Genomic DNA, 25879 nt, shown 5'->3' on the forward strand with positions numbered 1-25879 from the left:
AACACAATCAAAATTCACAGGCTATACTGGATTTAAATTCTTCTATATAACAAAATGTTCATAAATATTATTTTTTATAGTAGCATTCATTCAGATTCATGACGATAGCTTCAAAACTATTTCATGCCTGCAAAATACTGATCTGTAAATACATCACAGTTTATTTTCAGACTTAAGAGGTACCGTATAACCTGAAGCTGCTCAAGGTACATTTGAATGTTTTGTCATTAACTGTCACAGAACTGACTACTATAAGCTCTGCACCGGCAAGAAATTGTACTATTTGAACCACAGACTGCCTTGTAAATTAGGATAAAGAACCCGTGCTTCAGAAACTTTCCAAAAAATTGGAAGAGCAATAGAAAGGAGTCCGATATATGGAAGGAGTTCCAGAATGCGAGGTTGTGTGAAACAAATTCAATAAGTTGAACATGGAGAAACACAGCAAACTACAGGAGAAGAAATAGTGTACCCAGCCATTAATTGGCTATGGTTGTAAATTGGAAGAGGAATTCACGAAAGATTTTTAAAAAAGAGTTAAACAAGAACACTTGCTGGGGTCGAGTGCAGTACAGGTCATGCCACATCCATAGTAAAGGGTAATCAACATTTTGGGCCTGGTCCCTTCATCGGGTAAGATAACAGGTTTAATATCTAAATTCTGATAAGACCATTTAAATCAACAAAAATTGGAACAATTGATTTTGTCTGGTGTAATTTGTCCAAGGTCGAGACTGAAAGTCAATGAAATGTACTGAAACTGACAGAAAAGTGGATGAGGATTTGAGATGTGGGAATAGGCATTTTTTTAAAGACAGAAGCAGATGATTTTGGTGACAACTCCGACCAGAGTAAACTAGTGGTCCAAAAATCAGATACCATTCCATAGAGAATTAACATAACATTACAATAGTTTTAACTGTCAAACCAAAATAATATAACTTTAATATGTTATCTCATGGTAAATTAACTCAAAGATGATAATTCAAGCTTCATGTTAGCATTACTGTGTCTAAACTGTGTTGATACTCTAATATACTCACAAAGATTTTAACTATCAAAACAATTAACATTTGAAATATTAATATAACCACACGGTCTTTTGTGTTTCCAGTTGTAAAGAGAAGGGCAAGACTGAACTATGATGTGCATTCAGTTTTTCTGCTTCTCTCAGTGAAATAGCTTTGCTCTGGTTTAATTTACAAATAAATTTCAGTTTTTAAGACTTTGTTTTGATTTAATAAATAATTCATGGAGATTGGGAAAAGACCAATTGCATTCAGAACAAGAACAGATTTTTAGGATTTTGATCACCTTCACAGTTCACCAAACTTGGTTGAATAACAAGGCAAGCAATGAGCTGCCAATTAATATGAATTTTGCATTGAATTCTATTGTATCTGGAAGTACCTCGGGTGGATGAGAGAATGTAGCCAATGCAACCGGTTGGTATTTTTTGCTCAAATGATACTGAAGGACCATCACATCCTGGACTCACTCCTCCCGTTAGGGAAGATGGTTCAAGAGGGTGAACTCGAGCAGCGTCAGTCTTAAAGATAGGCTCCAAGTCGTATTGAATTCAGATTTACAGAACAGTTCTTTGCGAAAATGAGTTCCTGTTGTCACGGCGGGGACGTCCAAGAAAATGCATCCACCCCTGCCTAAACTTCAAATGTTAGGCTGTGTTTACAGCCTGTATTGGGAAGCTCCCGGAGTGCTGAGGGTTTCAGTTGGAAAACAACATTTTAGCATGGACTCGGCTCCATAGACCTACCTGCCACTCTTAATTCAACTTTTTTTAAATCTATCGGTGCAAAATGAGAAGCATTTATACCAAATCTGATGGCCAATTTCACACAGTTAACGGGTAATTAGCAAAAGCTGCTTCTTCGAGTTTGGCCAGTTGATGATTTCGCACAGCTTCTTTTAATCTTCAAGCGCATCCTCGTCGCACGAATTTTATATAGAGTTGTATAGATTAGGGGGAACAATTTGTCTATTCGCTTCTTCTAGAATCCAAAGTGAGCCTCATTGACGATTTAAGTTGTCAATAATTAATTCACCCTTAAGAGAGATACAATATTCTCCCCTCCCTTCTCCAGGCCGGACAGGAGAAATGTTCTCCAAAGGAGAACATGCAGCTGGATACCACAATCCCATGAATCCTGACCCCTCGCTCCATCCCTGCACAGTCCTGTCCAGAAATGATACTAGGTATTAATTCTCATTTCACTCTAAAACTATAAATTATTTGAAGTGTTGATGTAAGTCAACACCATGGTGTGCATTCAGTTTTTCGGTTTCTCTCGTGAAATAGATTTGCTCTGGTTTAATTTACAAATTTATTTCAGTCTTTGAGATTTTGCTTTGATGTAATTAATTCACGGAGATTGAAAAAAGACAAGTTGCCTTCAGAGCAGGGGCAGGTGATTATGGTCAGGCTTTTGTTACCATTTCAATACTGAGGACTTGAACATATATTAGATGTCAATTTTTAATCATGTCAGCGTTGAATATCACGACAAATGTTTTTTTTTTCTTGAAATATAAAACCGACATTCCGCAGCCTCTCCGTTTCGTTTTTTTTTTAAATTCATCGTGCAACATTAGTGCGGGTCGAGGTGCACTGGTCTCCCCAGAGCACCACGGCGGGATCCCATGGGGTAGGTTTTGATGGGCCGAGTGGACTGCTATACCTGGCAACTGCATCCAGAACAAACGATACTACAATAGGGACAATTTGCTTCTGCGACGCGACGTGAAGAGTATTCGGTTTGGATCGCAGAAGGAGTAACTGAACAAGGGATGTTCCCAGATGAAAAGGAATCGCGTCGCCTCGCAGTTTCACCTTGCCGTGGAAAGCGGCGGGGCGGCGGCGGTGTGAAAGCAACTTGACAGAAAACCAAACACGTTTTGATCGATAGACTTAACATGGTTGTCCAGTGTTTGGATTTTTGATAATGAGAATGAAAGAAATTTTCCATTCGGTCGCTGATAAAATACCCACTATTTTCGGAGGGGACAATTAAATATTAATTATTTATTTTTATTCCTTTCATCGTTATAATTTTTCTTTTGTGTGTTAATTATACTTCAATAATTGTTCATGCATTTTGTGTACCAGGGAAGAAATTATTTGCATTTATTCATACATGACAAACTATTCCACGTAATCACTTCTCCTTTCAATACATCCAAAAAATGAACAAATTAGTTTGGTGTCAAAAAAGTTTAGCGTTTTCGCTAACAGGTGATTTGATTTAACAGTTTTATTTAATAGCGAAGCTAACGATTCCATCACATCCTGAAGCTTAATTAAAACGTTTGTCAGATAACGTATAATGAATAGTCAGTTGTCAAATAGTTAAAACTCTGCCTTAAGCCTGTCCTCGCTGCATTTCTGTTAATACGTTCCCCCTTCCCGCCCGTCTCCTCTGGGAAGATTTTTGTTGACTTGGATGCTTTGTTCTTGTACCGTCCCTTGGTTTTAATTACTCTGAAACTCGGCCCCTCAGCGGGGGGATGGCAAGTTCAGAAATGAACCCAAATAATCCGATCAATTTACAAGACAACAAGATGCGTGTGTTCATTGATCGGTGGCCAAGCCTGAACTTTCGAACCAGGCTTTTTGAGTTTTCGCTTCGCGCCGCTTTATCCAAGGTGTCTCCAGCCGCACAGGCAGCAGACACGTGAGTCCATTCATTCTGTGACAGGCAGAGATGGGTACAATTAAAACGAAACGTCGCAAGGAATCCCAAAGAAATTGTAGTTATCTGTCCTAATATTTCGCCCATACACGAAAGCAATTGTCGGGTTTTTTTTTCTCGTTGGGGAATTACCGATGTTTTTTTTAAAAAAACTAGTAGCACAGACTTTCATGGGGTTTTTTTATGGCAAATTAAACACCAAACGGAATAAATAACAAATCTCTATCTAAAATTTTATTTTTCCAAAATTAAATTTGAATCACTTTCCAAAATGAAAGTAAACCATACCTTGCACTTTTTGCAGTAGGGCACAATGGATCAGTATCTATCTTTGGTATTGAATACATGGTTGTTTTAAAAATAAGGGCAACAAGTAATAAATGTGGTGCAAATCTCCAGAGTGCAATGTATTAAAAAATCTCGTCGTTCAGTACAGCTGAATGATGATGAGTTCAAATACGATTTCAATACCCGAAGTAAATCGGGGAAATCTGCTGTTGAAGCAAAAATCACAAAATGCTGGAGAAACTCAGCTGGTCAAACAGTGAAAGCCTGTTCGTGGTTTTTTTATATATATAAAACTGGAGAGAGTTGACCTATTTCTGGTAAAGCGTGTAATTAAAGTCCCGCGCTGCAGGCGCCGGGATTAAACGTGACGCACGATAAAACTTTTCAAAGTCTGGAGGGTTGAAGTTATTTCATGGGTTGTTCCAGCAAACAGACGAGTTCCCCCAACACAGGCAATTACCGTCCGAGCTTCCAGTGGCTGCTTCCTAGCACGTGTTGGGTATTGCTTGGGTGCAACTGATGCCCTCGTCGAGAAGCTCACTCCAAATCCATTTGATAATAATGTTTATTGTCGAATACCTACATTTAATGTTTAACTTTAAAAAAATGTAGACATACAGCACGATGCCAAGCCCTTTCATCCCACGAGCCCGTGCCGCCCAATCACACCCAATTGACCTACACCCCCCCCCCCCCTGTTTGACATATGTGCACTGAAATGCTTTCTGGCTCCAGCCGGATCCTTATGTAACATAACATTAAACGTTAAATGACCCCAATAAGGAAAGAGAACGCCAATGTGAATTATAACTAATATATATTCGCGGTTACCGTTAGCGCAAGCCAACCTGGGGCATTTCAGGAGTGCAGGCATTTTCCCCGGAGGAGGTTCGAGGAAAAGCGGTTCTTGAACCTCATTGTGCTGGACTTCAGCCTCCTCTCTCGTCCTCGTTCCTCCTCCGAATCAAGCGTTGAGCGATTAAAGTTCAAATTGTAGTTAACGACTAACGTTTTCAGCGCTTTCTAGCGATAAAGACCACAGAAATGAAATTTATTTTCAGTTCAACTTTAACCGAAGGTGCAATAAACAAAGGTGTGGTGTTCATTCAGCGAGATGCCTTGCCCTTGTCCACCTGGATGATTAAAGAAAGGAATGAAATGTCTACAGTAAATGTCAACATTTCCTTGAATAGATTTGCCCGCATCTATTTGTATGATCTCATATGGAAGATCACGTATAATCTTGCTCAGCATTTACCAGGGTCCACAAGGAATCCGATTAAAGACAGCGTGGAAACATTGGGAATGAATCGTCAGTATAAGGGAGGGAGTGGAAATTAAGAAACACCTCATTTCGAAATAGTGAAGATGTTCTGTCAGTCTGGAAAGAGATTTTATTTTTGATTTCAGTCCTGCCCTTTAACAAACACTTTGCAACTAAAACGCGATTGAGTTCGAACACTGAAGTGCACCCACCGAGGAATGAACGCGTGGACGCAGATGGTCACTTGGACTTCCAAAGCCCTCAGATACTTTGCTTTCGACTGATAATTAAAGGTGGATCTGATTTTCTTTTAAATTCCAGTACTTCCACTCGAATTATCATTGTAAAATATGCGTTCACATGAAGTGGCGATTCCACTGAATCAGCAGGGGCCGGTCCACTGCCGCGAGCTGAAGGAAACCCGAAACTCCTGCTTGTCTTAAGCCGAGCTCTTTCCTAAAGATTCGGTTTCAATTTTTGTTTATTTGCTGCGTCCAAAGAAAACACACCCAGTTTCCGGGTAATTTCACTCGACTGCTGCCCTCCTTCGCCAACCCAAATAACTAATTTAATTGACCATGACGTAACTTGTGGAATTTAACAAATACAATTTGACCAAAGCTGAGAGACGAATAAAAGCCATTCGAAGAACTATTATGGCAATATACGTCCAGTCGGTGTAAACGTGCCTGGGTTAACCGCTAAGCCAAAGAAGGACGCCTGGTTTCTCTCCGACGGGTGGCACAACATTAAAGCTGGCGCTTCTCCACTTTTAAGGGGGACAGTCTTTCCGGACGAAATCATCATTTCCACCGTGGCTTTCCCGTCGTATCAATTTGCATTGAATTCCCTTTAAAGGAACTGGTCATCTTATCTTCGAGCCGGTTTCGCTTTTCACACTTTTGCTTTACTTTCCTCAATGGGGCAGAGGTGGGACCTCAACCGGCAGTTCCAGATACAATAAGTTTGTCAAGAAGCCGTGAAAAAGTTTCTTCTGAATAAAATGGCACTCCCTGTGAGTTTAAAAACGTGTCAAAATAGAAAGCACGGTTGAAGATGATAATGATCTTCATGTTGGCGAGTATTCTCAATTCTTCACTATGGACTCAACTGGTAAATAACCAAACGCCGGGCTTCTAGTATGTGCATTTTAATTTTGATCTGAAAAGTGTTCAAACGGTTTATATATTATGTTTTATTAGAACAATAACATTCTGAGCTATAAAATCTCGTCCCGTACTTAGAATGATGAGGTTTATCACAACCATTTCCAGGAACTACGACTGAGGCCGGGGTAAAAAAATTGACGATGGGTTTTAAATGCTCCTGTTTGATAAATACCCTCGATAGCTAGAAGTTTCATATTTTTAGTTCTAGTTGCTAAGCTGCTTTACCAATAAAAACTACAAGAAGCTTTGTTGAAATGAGATGAACGGTTTAATTTGGAAGGAGAAAACACAGGGAATGTGAGTTTTAAGTCCCGAAAATGGCAGTGATGTGTTGAGACACAACTTTAGCACGTCTTTGCAGAACGATCAGACAGGAAGTCACCTTGCCAAATATGCACAGGTCACTTCAACAGTTTAGTGAATGCACGGTCTAATAATGACATCCAAAAACATGAATTATGAAAGCTTCGTATTTCAGAATTACAAATACTATTTATTTCTCCGTGTGCGACAATGGATAATAGTTTTCCCCAACCCTGTGACAGCAAGATACACAACATATTCATCGACTCACATGTATTTATGGGCAACTTAGTGCATACGTTCGGAACAATTGTTTGCTTAACAATCCTGCCTTTTGAACCATTTTGCACCGCGTTGCTTATGTAAACGGGTGATTAAAGGGCAGTTAAAAGTAAAAATAATTGTATTAATCCTTTGGTAATAAGAGCACTTAGGGGCGTGAGAACAAATCATTTGTATTTAACTACACTTACAACGTATTCTACACACACACTCACACACACTTTCAATCTAGGGCTTGTACTTCCAATCTTTCTGATCAAACATCTGTACCCTCTCGGCTGTAGATGAGGTTATTCACGCTGAAGTTGCAAAGAGGGCCGCTTAATCCACTCTGTTGATTTGGAACAGTAGATTGATAGTAATTCAGTCGATTGTGGATGTCGACTGTGTGGTGTATTGAGTTATGAGAGGGTGAATATGAATTGAGTCCGGAAAGATTTTGTCTGCCTTGTGACAAGTCTCCCATCAGTCCGCCAGAGGAAACCGGCCTGTTCATCGCATTGCTTCCGCTAATCATAGAACTCATGTTAGTCACAAAGTTACTGAAGCAGGAATGAGATTGTATGCTTGGTGGAGGCGATGGTTTCGAATCGTTTGCGGTTCCGGGGGAGTTCTCCAGTCCAGGGGAAGTGGAACCCAGGGAACTGACTGTGTCGGAAGGTTTTATGAGCCCACCAGTGCTGTCATCATTCTTCTCAGCAGCTCCAAGACTATTTGGACCCGTGGAGTCCGATCTGCGTTTCCTCTTCCTCCTGAAATTTCCATTGTCAAACATTTTTTCACAATTGGGATCCAATGTCCAGTAGTTACCTTTACCTGGAATGACAAGGAGAATCAACGTTTAAACCGAACGGCGTGGTCCATAATCTGTGAAAATTGCTTGACTTGGTGGGGGGGGGGGGGGGGGGGGAAACTGTTGCCCGCCCCATTCTAGTCTCCTGAGTGTAGCAGCAGAAATGCGATTTGAAACAAGTTACGGTGAGGGGGTGTTAGCGTGAAGATGTTTGGGTAAGATGAAATCATTTCTTCCCCATCCTCTCCATCCAACACACACACACACACCTGCAGAGATCGGAAAGAAACACATTTCAAATGAGACGTTTTATGGTGATAAGTCGCTTCTCCAATTTTTGCAAGTACAGGACTTGGCCAAATATCCCCACTGCAAGTGCAATCCCACCGTGAGATTATTTTTAAATACTTAAACTCCCTTTGGGGTGCACTCTAAGAAATTGAGGGCAAGCACGATTCATCTCTTTGAGAACTTGGAGGGAGGTACCTCCCAACAAAACTATACAAGGGATGCTCAAACGACTCAACACGACGTGGTGGCCTCGTCTGTCACTATCTTGTCAAATTGTAACAACATCTTTACCGAGTCCAAGAAAACAGCAAACTCTACCTGGATCATCCTCGTCCCTGGGCACCTTCTTGAAGCAGTCGTTGAGGGATAAGTTGTGGCGGATGGAGTTTTGCCAGCCCGCTTTACTCTTCTTGTAAAAGGGGAAATTCTCAGCCACGTACTGGTAAATCTGACTGAGCGTCAGTTTCTTGTCGGCCGCGTTCTGGATGGCCATGGCGATGAGAGCAGAGTAGGAGTAAGGAGGGCGAACCATTTTGAAAAGTTCTTGCTGGCTGGGCAGCGACAGCCAACCCAGCTCGGTTCCCCCGAAACCCGAGGGGGGCGCCAGGAATTGGCGCTGGCCCGCCCCGTACCCCGGCGGGATGTAAGCCGCTCCATTGCTCCCTGGAAGATAAGGGGGAGAGTTAATGGACGGTCCGTTGAGCCAGAGGTAGGGGTTGGCGGTGGGTGAAGGGTAGTCGGCCAACCCATAGCTCGGTGGGTGGGGAGAGGGTCGCTGGGGGTGGTGCAGGTTCTGCGGGTACATGCTGAAGTTGTCGCAGTACAGGGCCATGTCCAAGATATCCTGCGCGTTGGGGAGCTGGTGAGAGGAAGCATTTGGCGGAGCCTGTTGTCCAAAGGAGTTCATAATCCGCTAGGCATCCAATTGGGCACGGGCTCTCCGATCTCTCGCAGCCGAAGACTGGGCGCTGGAGCCAAGTGCGGTATTTAAATAATGGCTAGGTGCATTGCCTGCAGCCTCATCTGGAACAGGTATAGCAATGTGACTGCCCCTCCCCCACCCCCTCCCCGTCACTGCCACCGGTGTCCCACACACTTGAGCCGAGCAGCCAGACTCCCCACCACCTAACTTTAATGCCTGAACGGATCGAGCTTACATTTACCAAATCAAATAGCCCACCCTTCAAAGTTCAATCAGGGCCGAATCTGAATTTAAATCTTCCGTTCGACTTACCTGTGTAGCTTCTGGTCGTTAAGACTTTGGTCTCTGTCCATGTTCTCAGAGGGTCTGCTTGTCATTTTCTCCACAGAATGTGATGTAGTGAAATCACCAACCGCGTTTCAATAACGAAATGCGAACACGCTTTTCCAAATGACCGTCAACAGGCTTGTGTGTGTGTGCAAACTCAGTCTTGAGCTGGAAGACTTCCTAATAAGCAATTACTGTTGCTGGAATAAACAATCACATATTGAGCAACACACAGCGATTCGAGTAGAAGTAAATTGGGCACTCGTTCCCTTGCGAGATGCAAAGCACAGACAGTTTTCGTGATTGAAAAGCCAACGGATTTGTACGTCGATTTGTCAATCGGAGAGGACCGCTTCAATCGTCTTTTTAAACGTTTGCTCTACAGATGTGTGCATTTGAACAACTAAAGTATATGATGGAACTTGGTGTTACAATTCTCTGACTAAAGGCCTCTGTACTTGTGGAAGTTCATGTTTTCCCCGGGACAGCTCGCGAACTACGAGACTTGTCCCCTGTCTGAATCCAGCTGGACTGCACGGGCACCGGAGTGTGGTCCATCAATGAGGTCAAAAATCAGGCACTTCTCATTGATCTTACAAATGTCCAAAAATGAACCGCTGTGGGAAATTACTGCTGGAACATCTTCCTTCCAACCAGAACTGGCGCAATTAAAAAAAATGAGGAGTTATTAGGACTTTTTTAAAAATCCAATCACAAGTTGTGGATGTTGTGGGCAAGTCCAACGCTTCATCTCTTCCCACAAGCTTGCAAGGCCTTGTATTAGTAACTATCCAGTGGAACCATTTGTGGTGAAGGTACACTCATAATTGTCAGGTCAGGGATAACTAGGTTTCTTGAAATGGAATTGGTTATTGTGAAAAACGTTCTTTTGCGTGCTATCTAGACAAGGCACCCTATTATTGAGCATGACAGATAGTGTAAAATAAACAAAAATGAAGATAGCATGTCAGAGAGAACTTTCAGTTAAAAACAGGGCAAAGGCAGCATCACTTGTGAAAAGTCTATTCAATAACTGCAAGGTAGAATTTGAGCTTGAATACGAGTGTTTTCAAACTCATGCATCTTCTAGGTGGACCCAGCTTGGGTTGTGGGGGGGGGGGGGGGGGTGGGGTGGTGTGGGGAGCAGATGATGTTCGCTGAAAGTTGGAGACAAAATAAATAGGCAGTTGTATCCAGATTTTTGGTGGCCTCCTCTTCATTGATGAGATCAAATTACAGTCTAAGCCACCCTTTTGCAGGCAATCCACACTCTATCTGCAATGGGCATTCTGAATTTCCAAATGCAAGACATTTCAACACCCGTTCCTATTCACACATTAGCTTGTCCATTCTCAGCCTTCATTGCGATGTTGGGACCAAATGCATATTCCACTTGGGGTAGCCTACAGCCCAATAGTATGAACATTGATTTTTTTTTCAATTTCAGGGGATCCACTCTCTCTGTGTTTCTTCACTGCTCCACCCTCTCCCTTTGTTCATGTGGAGGTTTGCTGGTGATACTGAGGTGGGCTTAGATCGTTCTAGTGGATTGGAGAGCAGCAAGTGTGACCATATCATTTTAGAAAGAATGGAGAAAAAAGTCAGGGAACTACTGCGCATTAGCTAACACCAGTAGTATGGAAAATATTGGAATCTATAATGAAGGGTGTAAGAGCTGCAGAACTTGAGAAGAAAAATAAAATTGAGCAGAACAAGTTCATGTTTATTAATACTTGACTGTATATAATCAACCCAACAAGGCACGATCTGTCCAGACCATGGTGCACACAGAAAAACAGTACACAATGATCACATAAATAATCAAACTAAAAATATACAAATAGTTGGGATGATTACATAGTTACAATCTCACAGCCAAGGGGAAGAAGCTATTCCACAGCCTGAGATTCTTGTTTTTGATGCTCCTGTACCACCTCCTTGATGGTAGTGGGTTAAAGAAGTGATGTCATCAAAAGAAGAAATGGAGACCTTGTTGATCCTCTTGGCCTTTCTAATGATCCTCTGTATAGACTTCCAGTCCGATGCTTTAGAGTTACTATACCACACAGTGATGCAGCATGGATTATGAAAGGTAATCATGTTTGATGTTTGACACCCACCACCCAGCACATCCTCTGTCCTCGCTGCTGCCATCAGGAAAGAGGTCTAGGTGCAAAATGACTTGCACCACCAGGTTCAGGAACAGCTGCTACCCTCCACCAGACTCCTCAATGACAAACTCAGACAGAGACTCATTTAAGGACTTTTACTTGTGCACTTTATTGATTTTTATTGCACAGTAAGTTTACATTCATCATCTGTTTACAGTTCTTCATTTGTTTATGTTTATGCTATGTACAGTTTATTTTTTTGCCCTACCAATTAATGGTAATTCTGCTGCGCCCGCAGGAAAAAGGAATCTTGGGGTTGCATGTGATGTCATGTCTGTACTCTGACAATAAACGGAAATAGTCATCTTTTTAAACGTTTGCTCTACAGATGTGTGCATTTGAACAACTAAAGGAAAGATGCCAAGTTGTTAATTCCCTGTTAATTCCTTGCATCCTCTGTCTATCCAATCTTTTGGCCATTAGATAACAAAGTGACCAACAAACAGCTATCTTAAACACCAATCACACTCTTCCTCTGCTACTTTTTCTATTCTTGGCTGCTCTTATAATAAATTCTATGGCATTGATAGACTCTAATCCTTAAACTACATCTCCCCTGAATCCTGTATCTTTAACTCCATGATACCCAAGAACCATGCTACAACTGGATCTTATTTTGTACATTGTAATGGAGTCATCTGAGAGATACTGCACAGAGACAAGCCTTTTGTCCCATCAGCTCCACACAGTCCATTTTAGTTATCTACAATAATCCCATTTATCCCCATTAACCTTCAATGTCCTTGCAATCCAAGTATCTGTTTAAAGAGTATCTGCTTCCGTCATTTCTCCAGACTCTAACCACACTGAAAGCTTCCCCTCAAATCCTATTAGAACCTTCTACCTTAAACCTATGCAAATCCCACCACTGAAACAGAATTTACCCTGTCTATTGCCCTCATTATTAGGTCACACCATATTATTATATCAACTCTATTAGGTCATACTATAAGGAGATTGGCACATTCCCACAGTCAAATAGTAATTATTAGAATTACATTCTTAGAGAATGCAGAATGGTACTGCAGAAACTAGACCTGTAGGAACAGAGTAGGAATAAACGTCTGTTACCTTCTATTGATAAATGTATAGATTTTAAATGTGGAGGAACGAACATCTGATTTCCGATACTTCATAAGGTTGTGAGTAACAATCGCATTGCAAATGTTAATTTACAACCGGACTTTTTTCTCAGTGCATTTTCAGTGGAAAACTATCCCATCATATCAAAAACAAATAAAACTGCAGACACGAGAAGCTGAAAGTAAAACAGAAATGCTATTAATGTCAATCCGCATCAGTGGAAAGATTAACTAGTGAACATTTCAGGTTTGCAACCCTTTCTCATATCTCTGATAGGTTGTTGATCTGAAATGTTGATTTTTTTTCCTTTCTCGTGATGTTGCTTGATTCGCTGAGTTCTTCCAACATTTGCTTTCAATTCCATTAATTTTTCCTCTGCTGATGCTATAATTGGATCATTCAGTATTTCATGACATTTTATTAATATATTTTCTTTCTCCCAAATTAAAATGAATACATTTTATTCATTGAAATCAGCCAAAATAATGATAATTTTTAGCAAAAATATTTCTTTTAATTTGTTGTTGTGCAATTCTATCATTCTAATTTTTATATTCGCTTTTCAAACTTTAAATATTTTGATCTGCAATGGTAAAAATGTCACTTAATATTTAAATCAGTTGAGAATATTTGTTCAAATTTATACTGCCCATCATCCAAGGAGAACTGAAACTTATACATGTCATAGCTTGTGTATCTACATAGGTGCCAATTGAGAATTATACATACAGTACTTCATTATTATACTCAAAATCCATTTGAACCCAACAAAAATTTTTAGACGCTTATAAAGTTGTCCAGATATTCCAACATACTTGGCAAAAATCCATTACTTTTGAAGTGTGTTATTGTGCATGTAGAACATAATGGCAATCTCTGAGCCGTAATACCCCACAAACAGCTAGTAGAGATAAAGTGATCAGGCAAAAAAATGCTGGATTCATTAAATCAGGTTTTACAGATATGTCTTCATTATCATAATATCATTTGTTTTACACTAACTGCAACTGTGAATATTTATTTATCTAGCCTTGTATATTTCTCTCACAAAGCACATGGTGGTAATTTAATTTGTACTAACTGTAGTTGGTGTCACTAATATACCTGTATGCTTGCAGCAAGAATTTTGTTGCAACTCTACATTGAACTTGTGTATTTAGCAATAAATTCTCTTTATTTATTATGAGAGAGAATGAGCTAATGTTTTAGGTCAGTGCCCTTTTATTAGAATAGGAAAAGTGAGAATATAAGTGAATGTTTAAATTGTAGAGAAGGGTAAGGTTGAAGATTGTGATAAAATGGAGACCAAGCATAAGTAAGTGATAGAAATGGTGTTGGTGTCTCCAACGATGGTGACAAATGTTTCAGAATTACTCAAAAATAGATGGAGATAAGTGAGAGCAGCAGAGGGGATAAAAAAAACTTGTGGAAATGTAAGGGGCAGAATACCGCAATTATTGGAAAATGGAAATACTGTACTCAGCTGATCAGGTAGATTCTGTGGGAGAGGAAAACTGAGTTAATGCTCCAAATGACTGATCTGAAACAGTGCAGATGGCCATAAACAGAGGGGACAGAGGCAAGGTGATACAATCTACAATTCAAATACCAAATCCAGATTGGATGACTGCTTTGCAGAATATATGTTTTGTCTGCAAGGGTAACCATTCAATATCACTTTAATTATTTGTCTCATTCTAACCTCAGTCAGTGGACTCTTGCTATGTTCCAACAAAACTCATATGCAAGGGCCAGGAATAGCACCTCAATGTCTCTTTAGACACGTTGTAGCCCCAAGAGTTCAATACTGAATTCAACAGTTTTAGTTAACAGCCTATCCTGTTGTGCCAGAACTGGCAAGTTCTGATGCAAGATCATCCACAAGCTGCATTCTGCACCATTAGTTTCTTTTATCTCTCTGCTGTTTCAACATACCTGCCTTTAATTACAACCCTCTAGGTTGATCAGCTGCACTTAACAAGCCTTCACCAGCTTCTCTCAGAAAGAATAAACAGCATTTCCATCAACTGGAAAATGTTGGCTTTCACCTTATCATAGGCATTCCCTGTGCTTCCTCTGTTCCTCTTCGCAATTTAAAATTCACTTGCTTTCTTATTTTTCTAACTCAGATAAAAAGATAATTGTTCAAAAATGCTATCTCGTTTCTCTCCCTACAGATGCTGCCTGATCCGTGGGATATGTCAAGCACTTTCTGATTCAAATTCTGCAGTGGGTGTTACTTCGCTTTCTCTAATCACTAAAGAGAAAATTAGTGATTAAATTCACAAAGTATTCTTAGCACCATGTTCCAAGGTCTTCCATAAATGTGGTGAACTACCCTTGCCCCCTTAAATGGGAACAGTTTCTATTTCGTCAAGTCCCTCTTTATTTGAATTCTTCGAGCAATCTTCTCCAACCTTTCATTCATTTCGCAGGTACCATAACCCAGATTCATTTCAGTAAATTTTGTCTGCACCTTCTCAAGGCTAAGACTTTCTTTCTAAATTGCAGGAACCATAACTGCAGCCATGCAAAATTTCACCCACAACAGAATTCCAACTGTGATCAAAACAGCATTTCATCATATTGTTCTTGGCTTTACACTCTATGCCTCGATTTTTGAAGATCCCCCTCCTACGTTCTAGCATAAATCACTCCACCGTTCTTGTTGTTACAGGTTAATCGCTATATTCACCCATTTTACCGCAGTACTCCTCCTTCCAAATTTTGTGCCGTGCAGATGTCGTGCTTGATCCTTAATTCTTGCATCTATGTTGATGCAATCTTAAGAATGTCAAAAATTTATTGGAATTAGAGTTGAAATATTTTGTACTATAACATTTAAACCTTGATAATATTCTGTTAAAGCCACTGCAGAAAGATGTATTAATTTGCTGTAGATAGTTAAACCTAATAAACAATCTCAAGCAACAAACTTTACTGGCTAAATATTTTAATATGAAATATATATAGATAATTGTAGTGGAGATATTAATTTTATAATCACCATGTAACTTCACAGATTCATATAAAAGGCCAGTGCATAAATGAATATTTCATATTTCTTTTCAAATATCTCACAGAAATCTACAGCCATTGAAATTTTCCACTGTAAACTCATGCAGTAATGTGATAACAAGCAGATCACCTGTGTTCACAATGTCAGATGAGGAATAAATCTTAAACCAAAACACCCTGTTGTTTCTGAAAATAATGTTTCTGAATCTTAATGTTTTTGCTTGAGAGCAGATAATATCTGAGTTTAACAATTGATTTGTTAGCCAACATCTCCAATACCTTCACTGTACTGAGGTGCCAACATGAATTTGTTCTCAAGATTGATTCTACTAAATTCAGTAGCCCATAAAGGATCTTCTTCTTTCTTCTTCTTCTTTGGCTTGGCTTCGCGGACGAAGATTTATGGAGGGGTAAATGTCCACGTCAGCTGCAGGCTCGTTTGTGGCTGACAAGTCCGATGCGGGACAGGCAGACACGGTTGCAGCGGTTGCAGGGGAAAATTGGTTGATTGGGGTTGGGTGTTGGGTTTTTCCTCCTTTGTCTTTTGTCGGTGAGGTGGGCTCTGCGGTCTTCTTCAAAGGAGGTTGCTGCCCGCCGAATTGTGAGGCGCCAAGATGCACGGTTTGAGGCGATATCAGCCCACTGGCGGTGGTCAATGTGGCAGGCACCAAGAGATTTCTTTAGGCAGTCCTTCTACCTCTTCTTTGGTGCACCTCTGACACGATGGCCAGTAGAGAGCTCGCCATATAACACGATCTTGGGAAGGCGATGGTCCTCCATTCTGGAGACGTGACCTACCCAGCGCAGTTGGATCTTCAACAGCGTGGATTCGATGCTGTTGGCCTCTGCCATCTCGAGTACTTCGATGTTAGGGATGAAGTCGCTCCAATGTATGTTGAGGATTGAGCAGAGACAACGTTGGTGGAAGCGTTCTAGGAGCCGTAGGTGATGCCGGTAGAGGACCCATGATTTGGAGCCGAACAGGAGTGTGGGTATGACAACGGCTCTGTATACGCTTATCTTTGTGAGGTTTTTCAGTTGGTTGTTTTTCCAGACTCTTTTGTGTAGTCTGCAAAAGGCGCTATTTGCCTTGGCGAGTCTGTTGTCTATCTCATTGTCGATCCTTGCATCTGATGAAATGGTGCAGCCGAGATAGGTAAACTGGTTGACCGTTTTGAGTTTTGTGTGCTAAAACATCAAGATTTTGTCTCAATGTAATCCTGTGAAACTTGCATCATTTTCATATATTGAAGTAGCCACTGACGACTCATCAAATAATATTTATTACTTTCATGTTCATTATGTCTTCGCCACCATGTTATAACTTATTTATTTTTTATATATTTTTACTTCATTCAAGATATGTGAAAAGCTGGTTTCTACACTGGCTAATATGCAATAGCTGCTGTGAATTGCTGCATTATTTTTAAAAAAATCTCATGATATAGGTGATCATAAAACAAGGGAGCATTTAATGCACTTACCCAATTACTCTGTTTTAAAAAAAAGGATTTTATTGATATTGGCATGCTGTGATAACATGAAAAGGAAATAACCAATGAGTAAATAGGTGGTTGGAGCTCAGCAGGAGGGTTCGCACATGTGGTAGAGTCGTCTTATTTTACAAGTCTGCATTGGTTCCTCAGAAGATAATATCTGAGATGTAGAAGTTCTAATCACTGTCTGAGTAATCTGTCACCCTTAAGTGGACAGTATCTAAAATTATTGTAATGTAGCCCAGAGGTAAAAACTATAGCACTCCCCAAACCCCCTTTGAATTGAGTTGAGATATATGTGCCTTATTTCAATGCTGTCAGAGACTGACAAAATAATTGTCAAGGATGATCCCAGATATGAATTAAGTCCCTTTTCTTTCTGCACATGAACTTTCGTTTCTATTATACTCATTGTTCAATCAGTGCAGTAAAGAACCGTGCAGCACAGCAACAGGCCCTTCCAACATCAAACACCCATTTCCACTTGTTCCATATACCCACCATTCTGAGTGTAAAACCTGCCTTTAAATCTTTCCCCTTTCACTTTGAAACCCATTCACTTGAATATTTGACTTCCTTACTCCAGAAAAAGGATTGAGATTGTCCACTTCATCTATGCCCCGCATGATTTTATAGACCACTACAAGGTTACCTCTCAGCCTCCTTAATGTCAGGAATTACGGTCCTTGCATTTGTAATGTCTCCTTAGGATCCCATCAGTATCTTTGTGAACCTTTTTTTGCACCTGTTCTGCTTAATCACAGCCTTTCTATAAAACGGTGTCCAAAACTGAACACTGCTGTCCCACCAGTGTCAAATACAGTTGTAACATGATGTCTGAACTCTTGTACTCAATGCGATGTCTGATGAAGACAAACATGCCATGTGACTTTCTTCACCTCTTCATCTACCTCTCTCATCACTTTCAGGGAATAAGTACTTGTAACCCAAAGTTTCACTGTTCTACAACACTCCCCAAGGCTCTATCATTTATTGTGCAAGTCCTGTCCTGGTTTAACTTGTCAAAAATGCGTCATTCAGCATTTTCCAAGCTAAATTTCACGTGGCCGATCAGCAGCAGGATTGGCATTAGTAGCCCCAGTCTGGTGGGTGGAGACCATAGGCAGCATGCTGTTTGTTCAGGGAAGAGCTTCCAGCACAATGCTGGAATGTCCTGACTGTGGCTCACTTGGCACATGGAGACAACACTGAGTATGGGCCACCTTTCTGGTCTTGCTTCAGATACAGGGTCGCCTCATTTTAATCTGAGATCAAGCAATAAATGGGCTGGGGAAAACAGAAGGAATATGATGCTTTATAAATAGAGCTGCTTTACTGAATCCACTTTGCAATAATCTGCCAGACTCTGAACATTAATCTTGTGTTTCCTTAAGGCCATTTTGATATTTGTTCCACTTAAACATATCCTAATATCTTCATTTGTTATTTTAATCATGGTTCCTGGCAAGATGTAGTTCTTTTCACTTTTTTTCCCCCTCCCATTAACAACAAATGAGCAGCTGCCATTCAGAAATATCTTTACTTTTTGGCAATCTTTGCTTCAGTAGTCAGAGCTGACAGAGAGTATTAAAGAGCAGAGGGAGTCAGTCAGTGGACTGAGGAGGGATGGCAAACAGATGGAATCAGGTGGGAAGTGGAGGGGTGGAGTTGGGAGATGAGGAATTTCTGCCCATGGATGTTCCTGTAGTAGTTTGTTTTTTTTTATTGCTTTCAAAGATTATACTTTGTTCTCTCTGCCCTGGTCCCTCTCTGAACAAAGACTTGTTCTTTTCTCTCAAATATTCTTTGTAAAGTAATTTATACAAGGTACAGTGAAAAGCTTTCCTTTGATTGTTACAAATGATCATGTGTTTCAGCACCATTATGTGTTCTTCTGCCAGTTTGAGACCTGGACTATGTCAAAATTAAGAGAAACTAAACAGTTAAAAATATTAAATGTCCAATTTGTTCATGCTTTCCATGTTTCATCAAAATTCAGAAATTCTGTTCCATTTATGATATTACACAAAAACAATGCAAGATGCATTTTTAAAATCTGGTCAAGGTAAAACCACAAATACTGAAGGTAGTTGTGGCAGACAGATCAATGATAATAGAATTGAGTGCTAGTTGCTTTTTCAGTACCATCAATGCAAATTTACTCAGAATCTGGTTGTCAGCTTGTATTTGCTATCTCAGAATCAGAATTTATTGCATTGTCCCTGTGCCATGAAATTTGTTGTTTTGTGGCAGCATTAATTGTGCATTACAGTTGCAAAAATTACGATTAAATACATTTCTGTAAACTATTGAAAAAAAAATGAATACAAAAGAAGAGATGAAAAAAAAATGAGCTGGTGTCTGTGGTTCATTGTCCATTCAGAAATCTGATGGCAGAGGTGAAGAGGCTGTTTTTGTACCAATGGGTGTTGGTTGGTCTTCAGGTTCCTGTACCTTCTTCCTGATGGTGGCAATGAGAAAAAAGTTCATGATCTTCGTCGACACGAAAGCCTCAGGATAGATCTTCAGAGATGTTGACATCGAGGAATTTGAAGTTATTTACCCTCTCCACTGCTGATCCTTGACGAGGACTGGTTTGTGTTTTCCTGATTTCCCCTTCCTGGAGACCACAATCAGTTCCTTAGTTTTGCTAACATTGAGTGCAATGTTGTTGCTGTAACACCACTCAACGAGCTGATCTATCTCACTCCTGGACACTTCCTTCGTTGACGTCTGTGATTCTGCCAACAACTGTGGTGTCGTCGGCAAATTTGTAGATGGTATTTGAATTGTGCCTGGCCACACTGTCATGGGTGTCAAGAGAGTAGAGCAGTGGGGTAAGCACGCATCCTTGAGGTGTTTATGTGTTGAATGTCAGTGAGGAGGAGATGTTGTTATTGATCACGATTGACTTGTCTTTCAATGAGGAAGTCATTAAAACTGTGCTGTAATCGATGAAAAGCAGCCTGATGTACGTGTTGCTGTTGTCCAGGTGATTCAGGGCTGAGTGGAGAGCCAGTGACTTTGCATCTGCTGTGGAGCGATTGTGGCATTTGGCGAATTGTAGTGGGTCCAGATCTTTATTTAGGGTCAGGTTAATTCTGGCCATAACCAACCTGTCGAAGCACTTTATCACAGTAGTTGCAAGCACTATTGGTTGACACAGATTTTCAGTACCCTGCCAGGTACGCCAACGGTGCCTGACACCTTGTGAGGATTAACCCTCTTGAAAGATGCTATGATGTTGGCCTTGGAGACGGATATCACATGGTCTAATGCACAATCATGTGAACTGTTGTTTTTCTAAAATCAAGCATAATGAGTGGAAGTCAGAGGAATGAAGGCCAGGAGCTGGTGGTGGCATTCACCTTGTGCAACTCTGCTGCTCTGCCATAAGCACCTGCTGGCAAGTTGGAGGAGCCCAGGGCCAGCTATCCTTTGTCAATGAAAGCAAGTTGCGCTTTTTCATTAATACACACAGGAAGCCTTTACTTTTTTTTGAGTTTTCATACAGCTGGTCTAAGTTCAAAAGCCTATTCACTATATAATAGAACCCATCGTTTAATGGGTCATTTGAAGATGAGCATGTATATTCAAGGATTTTCTACTGAACCAAATCAATATCCACAACCACAGACACGGCCAAACACAGGCGACTTTGTCAAATTAGTGGTCTTATAACCATTCTTATTCATTGACACATGAGATTGCTGTGCCACACAACTTGATAAGCAATTTACCTTACTGTCACCATCTACATGGTGGTAGACAATCCCTACTCTGAAGGGTTATCAAAATCAAGAAAGTGTCCTATGTCAAGTAAAAGCAATTCACAATGACTCACAAATCTTCAAAGTAGATGCAATAAATCTGGTGCAAACTTACCACTGGAACATCTCCTGAGCCTCCTTGGGTTCAACGTCACTCGCCGAAGTCATCAGACTAGGATTTCAGAAGGTGGAACGATTCAGATTTGCAACAGCTGTACTAGACCCAGCTGAGATTTACTTCTGAGAAAATTTGCCACCACCAAAATGAATGGAAAAATGTTGCTTTAACATCCCACTACCTGTCGGTAAGTGGTCATTGATTGAATGCCCATGACTGATTCTCAACTTCCCCGATACCAAAAAAAATCAGTTTTGTACCATTATCTGACTGAGCTCAGGAGGAGTACAATTCACTAATGCTAATGTATTAAAAGTAAGTAAACAGCCCATACATTGAAGATCCAGTGTCACTCTAGTGGACATTGGCTCAGAAAGTTTGGAAATGTTAAAGAACAGATTGATGATGTTTGTGACACCATCAATGCCACTATAACACTGGTATGCTCCGCTGTGCCAGTAATCTGTATTGGTGTGGCAGCAAGCAAGTCTGAATGCCCACTGAATCACTTCTGGCTATGCAAGAATTGAATTTGAAACCTCAGACGCTTCCATGATGGGAAATATGGGAACTCTCCCACATTCATTAACATTTCACATAGGCTCTCAGCAAGGTCAGCCAATGCCTCAGGTCTTTCAGAATGCATATCCATCAGCTTTTGTCTGAAGGCCATCCTCTGGAGCAGGAGGAGTGTAACCTGACTCTGAGCGAGCAGGCCTCCTTTCAAGATGGACTCAACCTCATCCCGTAGATAAACAGCACTCTACATGAAATTGAATGTCAGCATGGAGTTGGCATGTCTGACTTTTGGTCTTGATTTGTTTTGGCCAGGAACTGGGAAAGCGGTTTGTCATTAACCTTTAAAATAAAGTGGTCAGGTCATGGTGAGCGGAGTAACGGGCGCACATCTGTATCATTTAGTTAAATCGGAATAGATTCTGGAATGGGGAGGTGGGATATGAGTAGCAAAATTAGTTATGAGGAGACCATCATATTCACTGTTTTCTTTACTGATGCTGGCCATAGACTCAGTGTTCACCACTTTAATAATGACCAGCATTTTCTACTCTAGATCAGAGAGTTTATGGCTATGTTGTTACCTATTGCCTATGCATTGTTGCTGGTAGTAGTTTTCTAACCATATTTTCCCACTGGTAGAAGGAAAGAATGTTACTGTTTTGCAGTGTGTCTCAGTGATGTGACTCCCATGTTTGAATTTGGGAATTTTCAAAAAAAGATATTAACACAAGTGTGTGAGAAAGGATGTACTGACATATGTAACCATTGGGTACAAGTCCTGATTCATAGACCCAGGTCCAATGAGTCAGTTATATATTGTTTCCTCCAATGAATGCTGCAAAACATGTTGAATTTGTCCAGCATTTCTGCGTTTTTACTACAATCACAGGATCTGCAGACTTTAGTGTTTCATTTCAATGAAAATCAGTGCCCTGTGAAATGATGGATATTTATTGCATGGAACACTGCTCAAGACTTGGAAATAAATTCTGATATATTTACGGAGCATGGTGGGAGTTCATTAAACTTTATCAGGTTCTGCATTCAGATCCTGATATATACCTCAGGGCCTATCTTGGACCAACAAGACCTCCTCATTAGTCAGGAAGGCACAGCAGTGTCGACATTTCCTCAGAAGGTTGAGAAGATCAAGGCTACCGGACCCCATCTTTACAGGAGCATCACAATGTCTGGCTGCATCATTGCTTGACATAATGCTGCAAAACATCAAATGGGAAGACAATAAAGAGGATCATCAAAACGTCCGAGATGATCACTGGGGTCTCCCTTTCCTCTACTGATGGGCTTCACCGAGAGTGTTGCCTAAATAGTGCCAACAGAATACTAGAGGACCCTTTCTAGCCAGCAAACAGTACATTTGACATATAACCATAAAAATGTGGTACAGGAGCATCAAAAATCAGGACTGTCAGACCGGAAAATAGTTTCTTCCCACAGGCTGTGAGATTGATGACCATAATTCTGTAACTGAGTAAATCATCCCAAACTATTTAAATATATTTATTTTACATTACATCTTTTTGTATAGATCTGATTATTTGCTCTGAATTGTGCGTGCACCATGGTCAGAGAAACAAATGTACAGTCAGATGATAATAAATTTGAACTCCTGGCATTGGCCTCATTAGTTGTATTGTGACAGAAGAGATCCCAATTGGACTCTGTATTTATCCTGGGTTTCCGATCACTGAGAAAATTTCTCCTTTCCTCATCTCCTCGTAGCCACGGCTAATTTACAAAGTCTTTTCTGCATTCTGCCAAAACTTATCCCATCCATTTTAAAAGTTCTGGCAGCTTATAGAGCTGCTGCATCAGAGCACAAGAGAGCAGCGGGTCATCAATGATGTCCAGTGAAGTCTGTGTGGAGTTTGCACACTGTGACTGCATGGTGTTTTTTCCTAGTGTGGTGGATCTCCCCACGTCCTCCCTTCTGCCACACGTTGTATTGGTAGAGAGGTCTATTGGCTTCTGTAAACTGCTTCTAGTGTATTGGTGCACCTGGTGGAAAATATTAGAATGTGGGAGACATAACAAAAGACATCAGGATTCATTAAGATTTATGTAAATGGGTGGTGGACTGAAGGACCTCTTTCCATGTTCAGTGACTCCATATCCTTTTATTGAATTCTGTCAGCTTTTGGAGCCAATGAGTACTTTCCTTTTAAGATGGCTGAGCAGTGATGATCAACTTCAGATTTGCTAAATTACACAACTTCCAAACTTATGAAATGCAATCCAGAAATTCCACCCCATGATTATGCATCAGTATTGACAAACCATGTGATCAGCACTGCTTGGGTGCGAAACACAAATGCAATTTCACAAAGCATGGTTTCAGCATAAATTTTTCAGTCCAATTCAATTTCTCCTCAATATGCTTAGACAGCATTCATCACTTTTCTAGGGCCCTGATACACTACTTAGTGCCACCTACACTAAGATGAGGCCTTCCCAATCCTCTGTAGCTGAAAATGATAATATTTTCACTCAAATGGAAATCAGATAGAGGGAACATAGAACTGACCACAATGGAAATCTTCCAAAGATCAAAACAAATTTCCATTGCAGTGAAGACAACTTTTTATTCTGTAAACAACCAAAAATAATTGGATGTGAGTACTTGCATCCATTTTCTCCCTTGTATCTTGAAGCAAATTTTCTGTTGAACCTAGCATTAGATCCAAAATTGTAGAAAAGCTCATCTATGACACATAGGCATGGTCAGATTTAATGACATTTACAAAATACCACAAATTTCTTCATTTTTATGAAATGACTCTACCATGACACATAAAATTGTTAATTAAAAAACAGAAACAACTTTTAGAATTAAATCTATCATATTAATTACATTTCTCTACCATATTGATTTTACTGATAAGATGGAATAGTTTTCTTCCACAAACTACATTCTATCCCAAAACCTCTTCAAATGCAGCAGTACATCTGATAAGTACCTCTGCAAAGTATCATTTAACTGTAATAATTTATATTTTCAAGTTAAAATAAATTGAATTCAACAACATCTACTGCCAATCATAGGACTACATGAATCATAAAAACTTTCACACTGTAAAAGACTATAAGATGTATCTGGTTGGTCTCTAGTTCAAAACTGTTACATTCCATTTCTTATACCTGTACTCTTCAATTTCTCATTTCACAAAAAAAAAATCAGATCCAACTTGAATTGGTTTATTCAGTACCTACAACACATGAGTACAAGTAAGACACGCTCCACCCACTCTTGGAAATATATAACTGCATTTCATAATGCAGGAACTCGCTTCCTTACAGCATCACTGTGGTTCCTTAACCACACTGGCTGTGGCCCTTCAATGGAAGTCTCATTGTCACATTCCCAAAGACAAGTATGGATAAGTAATAAATGCTGGTCTTGCTTGTGTGTTTTCATCTCATGAATTAATAAACATAATAAATAATAGGATCTTGGCTGCAATATTTATCTTCCCAACAAAATACGCTTTAAAGTTGCAACTGAAGTGACTATAGAAAAACCAGCCGTATTGAGGGAATGTTTTAACCATTCCACCAGGTTCTTTGACAAATTAATATTTTCTGGGTTGGCCTGTTGGAATGTTGAAGCACAAAATTTCAGCAAGTGATGGTGCTGCCCTCAAGTGGTTTGTTGAGAGTTTCACCATCAGGCAGATATTTCTTAAGCCGTGATTACAACTTGCATTCACTGTTTCATCTGGTTCCTTCATAAGATTTCAATGAACCCAAATGTAATGGTTTTAAATGATACTAATGGTAATTTCAAATATATTGGTGCTTTTCTCCAAGAGAGTTAGTTGAATTTTTATTTCTCTAATCAATGGACTGGATGCAATTTAGAAGCTGTATTTTATTGAAGTTTAGATTAATGTTTACTTTTTAATTGCAGAATTACTTTGATAAAGTAGAATTATAGCATACAGCCCACACAAAGAACTCGCAAATATCTTAGACATATGAGAAAACACAAAGCACTGGTTAGGAAAATTCCTCTGAACAATAATTGGAAATTCAACGTCCACAACAAACTAGGAAAATTTTGTAAAATAACTGGAAATACTCTTCAGCTCAGCCAGAAACTGTGAGGTGAATGGAATTACTACCCAAAGACCATGGTGTTTCTCTAGGATAAGATAGCAGATCAGGAGGAGCAGGCCTTGGAGGAGTTCTGAAGAGAAAGAATTCAGGTCAGCTAAGGCTCAGCTGAAGGATTGGTGCCGTCGAGGAGGCTTCTGTTGGTCCCCAAGTTGCTGCATGGAGTGCAATCAACTAAATGTGGCTTCTCTGGTGGGCACCACTTCAAGCTCAGTGGCCTAAGG

General features: G+C 40.2%; 1 protein-coding gene across 1 annotated transcript; it reads right to left on the minus strand.

The window, feature by feature from the left end:
- Nucleotides 1–6694: 6694 nt before the first annotated feature.
- Nucleotides 6695–9062, minus strand: foxi1 (forkhead box i1). Its single transcript, XM_069899464.1, has 2 exons — nucleotides 8416–9062; nucleotides 6695–7829 (listed from the first exon to the last, which is right to left on the minus strand). The coding sequence occupies exons 1-2, from the start codon at nucleotides 9002–9004 to the stop codon at nucleotides 7270–7272; spliced, it is 1149 nt and encodes a 382-aa protein (XP_069755565.1). The 5' UTR covers nucleotides 9005–9062; the 3' UTR covers nucleotides 6695–7269.
- Between the last annotated feature and the right edge of the window lie 16817 nt (nucleotides 9063–25879).

The sequence above is a fragment of the Narcine bancroftii genome, chromosome 10 (genome assembly GCF_036971445.1).
Source record: "Narcine bancroftii isolate sNarBan1 chromosome 10, sNarBan1.hap1, whole genome shotgun sequence".
NCBI classification, from domain to species: domain Eukaryota; kingdom Metazoa; phylum Chordata; class Chondrichthyes; order Torpediniformes; family Narcinidae; genus Narcine; species Narcine bancroftii.

What these genes read in the sequence shown, in the direction of transcription:
- foxi1 (XM_069899464.1), bottom strand. Translation starts at nt 9,004, where the DNA reads ATGAACTCCTTTGGACAACAGGCTCCGCCAAATGCTTCCTCTCACCAG. An exon ending in CAGGGACGAGGATGATCCAG is followed by an intron (nt 7,830 to 8,415) that starts GTAGAGTTTGCT and finishes TTGTCATTCCAG; the next exon opens with GTAAAGGTAACTACTGGACA.